The 9,649-nt window shown below is 43.1% G+C and overlaps 1 protein-coding gene across 1 annotated transcript; it reads left to right on the top strand.

The window, feature by feature from the left end:
- The first annotated feature begins 784 nt into the window (after nt 1-784).
- Nucleotides 785-1,885, top strand: LOC136070184 (uncharacterized). Its single transcript, XM_065779757.1, has 2 exons — nt 785-1,366; nt 1,667-1,885. Exons 1-2 carry the CDS (start codon nt 785-787, stop codon nt 1,883-1,885), a joined length of 801 nt encoding a protein of 266 aa, XP_065635829.1.
- The last annotated feature ends 7,764 nt before the right edge of the window (nt 1,886-9,649 follow it).

The following is a 9,649-nucleotide window of genomic DNA, read 5'->3' as shown; positions in this document are numbered from 1 at the left end:
TGTCTATTCCAGAGATGAGGCTCTGATGTGCAAAGTTTTCCCCTCCAATCTTGGACCGGTTGCAATGAGATGGTTTGAAAGTCTAGAAGCAAACTCGATCGACTCCTTCAAAGAGCTTACTCAAGCATTTGGTTCCCGTTTTATCACATGTAGAAGAGTGGCCAGGCCCCTGTCTTCACTTTTATCCTTGAGCATGCAAGAGGATGAGACCTTAAAAACGTATTCAGATAAGTACTGGGAGATGTTTAATGATATAGAGGGCAATTTTGATGGCATGGCCCTTAGCACGTTTAAGCTCGGCCTCCCCACTGACCATGGTTTGAGGAAGTCCTTAACTGGCAAACCAGTAACCAACATGCGTCAGCTTATGGACCACATCGAAAAATATAAAAGAGTAGAAGAAGATCAACAGCAAGGGAAAGGAAAGGATAAGGTTATCCCCTAGGAGATGAGAGATTTCAAGTCGGACCGTTACAATAACTACAAACCACAGAGAGATTTCGCTGGGCAGTCAGGATCAACAAACCTTCAAGTAGTTAACACTGTATTCAAAGAGCCAGTGCACCAGGTTTTGGAAAAGGTTAAGAATGAACCATTCTTCAAGTGGCCAAACAAGATGGCTGGGAACCCTGAAATGCGTAACCATAATCTTTATTGCCAATACCACCAAGATCATGGGCATATCACAGAAGATTGCAGAAGTCTGTGAGATCATTTGGACCAACTGGTCCGTGAAGGTAAATTGAGACACCTCTTGCATTACTCCAACGGCCAAAGAGGTCAAATGAATTCTAAGCCCCAGAGGAATGATTCTTCAAAGCCTCCATTGGGAACTATCAACGTCATCTTCGCCGCACCGGGGAGAACAGGATCCTGGCCGTTCAAGGTTATGTCAGTAGCCCGATTACCGGCAGGGGACTTTGGCCAAGATTCGAAGAGAGCTAGACCACATATTCAACCGGTTTTAGGCTTTTTAGACGAAGACAATATTGGAACCATCCAACCCCATAATGACACTCTAGTAGTCGCCCTTAGAATTGGAGGATATGATGTGAAAAGGGTAATGGTGGACCAGGGTAGCGCGGTAGAGATAATGTACCCTAACATCTACAAGGGGCTGAATCTAAAACCTGATGACTTAACACCATACAGTTCTCCCTTGGTTAGCTTCGAGGGAAGAATCGTCACCCCGAAGGGCCAAATACAGTTACCCATACAGACTGGCTCGGAAGTAGTGGAGGTGGATTTCATTGTTGTAGATGTGTATTCCCCTTATACGGCAATTGTAGCCAGACCTTGGCTACATACACTAGGGGCTGTTTCCTCTACTTTGCATCAAAAAGTTAAATATCCATCCGAAGGGCAAGTTTGTGAAATCCAGGGAGATCAATCCTCGGCCAAACAATGCTTGGTGGCTGCCATCCAGCACAAACTCGAAACTGAGTCCTCAGCCAGGGCTGGGAGAGATTTATAGCAGTTAAAAAGTCGGGTATCGCCCGGCGAAGATCTAGATGAAGGCGTTAGATGTGAGGACATAATAAAAGTTCTAATTGGTGACAATCCCGAAAGGTTCTTTCAAGTTGGATCTCAGACGCCTCTACCAAAGAGGGAAGAGCTAGTACTTTTCCTCAAAAGAAACCTTGATGTGCTTGCCTGAAATGCCTAGGAGGCCCCAGGGGTGGATCCAGAATTCATTTGCTACCATTTAAAGGTCAACCCATTGATCACCCCTAAGAAGCAACCTCTTCGACGCTCATCTAAGGAGCATGCTGATGCAGTAAGAGAAGAAGTAACAAAGCTCAAACAAGCTGGAGCTATTAAAGAGGTTTTTTATCCTGAATGGCTAGCAAACACTGTGGTGGTGAAGAAGAAGAATGAAAAATGACGAGTATGTGTAGACTTCACTGACTTAAATAAGGCCTATCCTAAAGACCTATTCCTTATGCCGAAAATTAATCAGTTGGTAGATGCCACGGTCGGCCACCCTCGAATGAGTTTCCTGGATGCCTTCCAAGGTTACCATCAAATACCGCTAGCCCTGGACGATCAGGAGAAGACTACATTTGTCACCCCTATTGGTAACTACCATTACAAGGTGATGCCCTTTAGGTTGAAAAACATAGGATCTACTTACCAAAAGATGATGACGAGGATGTTTGAGCCGCAGTTGGGCAAAAGTATTGAAGTCTATATAGACGACATAGTGGTGAAAAGCAAGATCATTTCAGAACATGTAAAGGATCTTGAAAACATTTTTGAAATTCTAAGAAGGCACAAGTTATGTCTAAACGCCTCCAAATGCTCATTTGGTGTAGGGTCAGGCAAGTTCTTGGGGTATATGGTGACTCACAGGGGAATAGAAGTTAACCCCGATTAGATAAAGGCTATCCACAATCTACAGGCTCCTCAGAATCCTTAAGAGGTTCAGAAATTGACCGGAATGACTGTTGCCCTAAATCAATTCATCTCACGATCAGTAGATAGGTGTAGACCTTTCTTCTCATTGATCAACAAGTGGAAGGGATTTGAGTGGACTGAAGAATGTGATGTGGCTTTTCAACAACTTAAGGACTATCTTGCTCGTCCACTCCTCATGTCCAGTCCTGAACCAGATGAAGTCCTATTTGCCTACATTGCTGTGGCTCCTTGTGCTTTGAGCTTGGTGTTAATACAAGAAAATCGCAGTGTGCAAAGGCCGGTCTACTATGTAAGTAAGTCGTTACATGAGGCCGAGATTCGTTACTTGCCACTGGAGAAAGCTATCCTAGCAATGGTCCTTGGTACGCGGAAACTCCCCCATTATTTCCAAGCTCATACGGTTATTGTTCTCACCCAGCTCCCGCTCAAGTCCATACTACGAAGTGCTGATTACATTGGGAGGATTGCTAAGTGGGGCACGATCTTGGGGGCTTTTACATGCCTTGCACATCGGTCAAGGGCCAAGTCCTTGCGGATTTGGTGACCGAGTTCACGGAGCCCAAGGTAGAAGAAATAACCCCGACCTCGGACATGGATGAAAAATCGGTTGGCATGATTTCTCAACAAAGCCCCTCACGTTGGGAAGTGTATGTGGATGGTGCAGCGAACTAGAAGGGTTCTAGAGTAGGGCTAGTACTGATATCCCCTGAAAAAATCATCATTGAAAAGTCGCTAAGATTGGATTTCTCAGCAACAAACAATGAGATGGAGTATGAAGCTCTACTAATGGGAATGGCTATGGTTTAAAGAATGGGAGGAAAGTCAGTGGAGGTGTTCTCGGACTCGAGATTAGTCATTGGCCAAGTACAAGGTGAGTTTGAAGCGAAGGATGAGAGAATGCAAGGATACCTAAGCCGAGTTAAGCACCTGCAATCAAGGTTCAAATTTTTTAACTTGTTGCATATCCCTAGAAATGGTAATACGCATGCTGACTCTTTAGCCACACTCGCTACCTCTTCGGCGTAGGGATTACCAAGAGTTATCCTCGTGGAGGACCTACATGGCCCTATAGAGTCACGAAGAGAGGTAGCCCAGGTTCACCAAATCAGGGCCGAACTCAACTGGATGGATCCTATAATTAAATTCTTGAAGGAGGATATTTTGCCTGAGGAGAGGGGTGAAGCTGACAAAATTCGGAGGAAAGCAACTAGATTTTGGCTATCCGAAGACCGAAAATTATACAAACGTTCCTATTCAGGATTGTACTTATTATGCATGCATCCTGAAGTAGCTGAGTTATTATTGGAAGAGTTACATGAAGGAATCTGTGGAAGCCACACTGGAGGTAGGTCCTTGGCTCATCGAGCCATTACCCAAGGTTACTGGTGGCCAAATATACAAAAAAAAAGCCCATGAATATGTTAAGAAGTGCGACCAATGCCAACGGTTTGCCCCAAACATTCATCAACCAGGGGGAATCCTTAATCCGCTATCCAGCCCGTGGCCCTTCGCTCAATGGGGTTTGGATATCATAGGCCCATTCCCCAAAACCACAGGAAATAGGAAGTATCTTCTGGTCGGCACAAACTATTTTACCAAATGGGTTGAAGCTGAACCTCTGGCCAACATCAGAGACATAGATGTACAGAAATTTGTGTGGAAGAGTATTGTCACTCGATTTGGGACTCCTCATACTCTCATTTCAGACAATGGCTTACAGTTCGATAGTGTAGCTTTTAGGAGTTATTGTGGTGAACTGGGAATCACAAACAGATACTCTACCCCTGCCTATCCCAGGGGAATGGGCAAGCAGAAGCAGTTAACAAGGTCATAGTTAATGGATTGAAAAAGAGACTAGATGATGCAAAGGGCAAATAGGTAGAAGAACTGCTACACGTACTATGGGCATACAGAACTACACCTCGTAGGTCTACTGGAGAAATCCCCTTTTCGATGACCTACAGAGTTGAGGCTGTCATACCTCTAGAGACTGGGTTCCCAACTATGAAGACTAATTCGTTCAGTCCGACCAGCAACAATGAGTAGCTAGAAAAGAGTTTGGATCTGATTGAAGAACGAAGAGAAAATGCAATGGTCCGATTAGCACATTACCAACAGAAGCTCAGGCAAGGCTATGATGCCAACGTAAAGCTAAGGCCTCTAGAACCTGGTAATTTGGTGCTTAGGAAAGTTATGGGCACTGCAAAGAACCCAGTTTGGGGAAAGTTAGGGCCCAACTGGGAGGGGCTATATCGTATTACTTCAAGAGCTGGCATTGGGGCATATTTTTTAGAAGATTTGGATGGTCATGTAATCCCACGCCCTTGGAATGTAAACAACCTTAAAAAGTATTATTATTAATCAAGTCTTTACTTTAATCATTGTGCCAATTTATTATGTAAAATTTTTGGACCTCTCCTCGGTGTTTAAACTTAAATCCAATCATGTCTGAAGTCCTCGGATCAGATGATTTGGGTTAGTTAATACTCGCTCATAAATTTCCTAAGTGTTTAAACTTAAATCCAATCATGCCTGAAGTCCTCGGACCAGATGATTTGGGTTAGTTAACACTCGCTCACAAGTTTCCTAAGTGTTTAAACTTAAATCCAATCATGCCTAAAGTCCTCGAACCAGATGATTTGGGTTAGTTAACACTCGCTCACAAGTTTTCTAAGTGTTTAAACTTAAACCCAATCATGTCTGAAGTCCTCGGACCAGATGATTCGGGTTAGTTAACACTCATTTACAAATTTAAATTATCAAAGTTTAAATTTAACGAATCATGTTTAAATACCTTCGTCTTGTAGTCTTAAATATTGAAATAGTCCAAGAATCCAAGAAAATCCATAATATTTTCACATTATTCATTGCAACTTATGTTTGTTAATAACTCTTGTATGATCTTGTCCTTCTAGTATTTGAATAAGACGTTTACATCACTAATTTGATATTGTTGTTAAATCTGCCTGTACTACAATAATAAATCTCATAACAAGTGCAATGAAAATAGAAAATAGAAGAATAACTTCATTAACTGAAAAGAAAAATACATTGCAAAAAAAAAAAAAAAAAAAAAACTAAACTAAACTAAACTAAACTAAACTAAAAATAATAACTTCATTAACTGAAAAGAAAAATACATTGCAAAAAAAAAAAAAAAAAAAAAACTAAACTAAACTAAACTAAACTAAACTAAAAACTAATACAAGTACAAAATAGAAATCCCTAGGCGTCTAGGTCTTCGTTTGAGCAGCCAAAAGGTCAGCAGTATGGCTGGGCTGGGTGGCAACATCCTTAATCTGATCTTCAGCCTGCTTGCCCTGGTCTCCAATCTGACCAGACTCTTGGGGTGCCTCGGTAGGATCAAGAAGGGTCTGGTCGACTACCAGCTGCTCTGAATCTTCTGAGAGTTCGCGAACATCTGGCTGGTAGAAGATGCTCTTAGGTTGTCTCAAGTCAGCCTCTGGAGGAACCCTAGCAGCATCAAGGGCTTTCTCCCAAGTCACATCACAATACTCCCTGCAGACCTTCACGAATTCTTCAGTAAGTCTGAGTTGGGTCTCCTCCACCCCAAGAGTATATGCTGCCTATCTCTCAGCCTCCACTGCTTCCTTGGCCAATTGAGCCCCTTTCTCGGCCAACTGAGCAGCTTCCCTGGCTTTCTTTAGCTCGACACGAAGACCTTTAACCGTCTCTTTCTCTGTCTCCAGATGGATCTCGGTCATGCACAATTGCTTGCGTTGTTCTTCGGCCTGCTTTTCAGCAGTCTTCAGGCCAGCATCTATATTGTCCCTTTGGCTTGTCATATCTCTCAGCTGTTTGGACAGCAGAGAGTAATCTTTCTTCAGACTACCCAAGGATTTCTCGATCTCAGACAGAGTGTGAGCCTCGGCCTGGGCCTCATTAAAGGTCCTTTTGTTCCACTCTTCAGCCACGTAAACCTGCTGGATGATCTGTATAGTAAAAAGAATTTCAATACAAAGCAAAAAGAATTTTTTAACTTAATTGATCAACATTTTAATAAAAAGAAGGTACTGGTTCACTTACCATGGCCAAATCTCTTTTGAAAGATAAGAAGAGTTCATACTGGCTGAAGCGCCTGTAAGACTCCATATCCTTCAAAAAGAGGAGTGGCTGCTCCAAGGCTTCAGCAAGCAAACCTGCCCTCCCCCCATGGTAGTTCCTAAGGGAAGTATCCCAAGGGATGGGAGCACCGTCTAGCTCCAGTTTGGGGGACCAGGTGCGCAGCCCTCGGCGCAACTCAACATTGAGAGCTTCGTCTCGGCTCTCGGTGGACGAAGCCCTTTTGCCCCGCTGGCCCTTATCCACCTTCTATTACTTTGCCCCTTTTGTAGGCACCACCTACCTCTCCTCCTCGATCATGATGGGCCTCTTCTTCTTCATATTTGGCATTGGTTTTAGGTCCAGATCAGTGGGAATTTGGGGAGGTGGTAGAGGGAGACTGACAACTGGCTGAGACATCCCAGTATCCTTGGGTCCAGTCTTCTTACTCCTATTCTTCATCAAATCCTTCAAACTTGCCATATCGTCTTCTTTGTCCGAAGAGACTTCTGGAATAGCTGTTATTAAGATATGAGGGCGAACACTAGATTACCAGTCAACTTCCTCCTCGGCGTCCGAAACGCGTATCACTTGAACCCCTTCTGAGGCCTCTCCGAAGGTGAATTTGTCAATTTGCTCTTCGAGTGATGAAGTCGAAGAAGCAACACCCTCACCTTCTGCTGCTGGCTCAAGGGGAATCTGTTGAACGGGCTGGATGAGCAGAGGTACACCCTGCGGGTTTGGATGTGGCACCGGGGGAAGATCGAACGAAGCCAAGAAATCTTTCTAAGCAACGTCGATTCAGTTGATGCGATAGTCTCCTTGTCTTATCACGTTTCCGACCAGCTGGAAATCGGATGGTTTAGGCGCGTGTAACCAAGAATAAGGGGAACCGACCGGAGTTGCCTGTCTTCACTCACAAAAATTTCTGATCGTAACAGATAGTTAAGAGTGGCGGTGTTAGTAAGACTCAGCCGAAGAGAGATGTGATTTTTATCTGTCAACATCACAACAAAATTTAGTCAGAAACTTGATAATAACAAGACAGAGAGGAAAAAATTGCAAAGAAATGTCAATCCTAAGTCTACTGTTAGCAAGCCTAAATCTAGGATGCCCTCACCTGGCTCTCCTAGTCGGGTTGTTCAGTGAAGACCATCATGCCAGGCGCCCGAGACAATCAGATAGTCGTCTTTCATCCCTTTGTTAGATTTAGGAAAGCAGGAGACGAGCCTAACAGCATCGAACTGGGATTTCAAATAATATCCCGCTCCTTTCTGACTGTGGCACTTGTACATATGTACCACATCTCGCCAAGTGAGTCCCAAGCCTAGATGGCGGTTCAAATCATCGATGGCTCCTAAGACTCTAAAGACATTGGGCGCACATTGCTCGGGGCTAAGCCTATGGTTTCGAAGGTAGTTAGTGGTGATGAGGCCCATAGGAATAGTCATTCCTCCTTCCAGGAAGGCGATGATGGGGATTTTTACTTCACACGACTTCTGATCTGTTAATATTTTCTCTGGGGGGGGGCAATATCTCAAACCCACATCTTCAGATATGCGGTATGTGGCCCTAAACTCCACCATCTAGGCGGGGCTGTCTACTAGATACTGGAATCTACCCATCTTAAACAACGAGAAATGAGGGATTCTAAACGCAGTGACTAGGGGGCGACTACTCGAAGGCCAAGAAAGGTGTCCGAGGAGATGATAAAAGACGAATATATGAGAACTTACACAAACAAGATCGAAAAATGATCTTTGAACTTGTAGAGATGCTTGTAGATTCTGGATTTGATGATTGTAGAGCTTGGTCGATTTGAATGCCTTTGTTCGCTGGAAAGTCTGAGAATATGTAAAGTAAAGGAGGAAATACCTCCTCTAGGGCTTTATATAGAGACAAAAAAAGGGGTAGGAGTTACCCCGCCCAAATTTTGAGGAAGAACCACATCCATTAGATCATTAGTCCACCGTTAGATGGTAAAGACAGAACGCCGCCTGGAGTAATTAATAGCGCTTTGGGAATCTTGAAACAGCAGCAGGAGTTATGAAGCGCATAAATCTATGCTCCTACACGTGTGAACTAAGATATTTTTTGTATTTTTGACTTTTACTTCATAGCAAATCAAAATCTTATTTTTTCTCCTCCGATGCGAGGGAAAAATTAAAATTTTAAGGGGCTATTGTGGGGGGCAGAAACTCAAGCTTATGTATTGAGCCCAAAGCCCTATGTAAAGGTTACTGTATGTCTGAAAAGGAGAAAATTATTGAGGAGTATTCCGCATGAAAGAAAGGTGCCTGGGAGTGAAGAAAATACGTCCAAAGAGAGCATCATCGTTCCGAAGAGATCATTCTCCTCGGATGTAGAGATTCTTGGTCAAATAAATATCTGGGGGGTTCGAATGAGCTTACTAGTGACTTCAGCAATCTGGTTAAGCTTTGGACATGCCTGGAGATAAGAAAGATGAAGAAATATCTAAAAGGAAAAACTGTCACCACCACATTAAATGCACTACATCTGCTTTTCTGGCCGCATTAATGTGGAGAAGACCCCTGAACAGTGTCAATCTAGCTATCACCACTCACAGAAAGCTAAAGAAGAAATCTAACGTGACACATACTCAAGTGAACACTTAGATAAAGAACAAATGGACGATGAAGATGATGGGGAGGATGCTATATAAAGAAAGAGCTTCTAGAGAAGAATGGGACTTTTCGAGAGTGTTGTATTGATTTTTCATTGAATAATATTCCTCTTCGAACATCAAATTGAAAGACTGTGAAGTGTGTTTTTTATCAGTTCCTTCCTATCACCATAGTTAACTATTACTTAGTCCACAATCAGTCTAGTTCTTTCACCCATTCTCTACAAATTCATTGTTCTGGGTTCATTGGGCTCATAATCCAAACCTTTTGGGCTTGGGCTACAAAAATTTCCCCTACAAATATATTAAAGTTGAAATCTTGAAGCACGGTCAAAATCCAAATTGAATACAAATTAGCCTCTAATTGTAGTCTCTTTTTGCACCAAGTGTCCATTTTAATTTTATTAAGGGAAAATTGCAGTTAACCAACCTATGGTATGGCCTGTTTTAACAGTGCCTACCCATAGTTTGAAATTTGTCACTTAACCCACCTGAGGTGACCTCCGTTAGACCCTCGTTACCCAC

The sequence above is a fragment of the Quercus suber genome, unplaced genomic scaffold, assembly GCF_002906115.3.
Source record: "Quercus suber isolate HL8 unplaced genomic scaffold, Cork oak 2.0 scaffold_216, whole genome shotgun sequence".
Lineage (NCBI taxonomy): Eukaryota > Viridiplantae > Streptophyta > Magnoliopsida > Fagales > Fagaceae > Quercus > Quercus suber.
The sequence above is the reverse complement of the archived record's forward strand: the minus strand, read 5'-3'. Positions and strand labels throughout refer to the sequence as shown.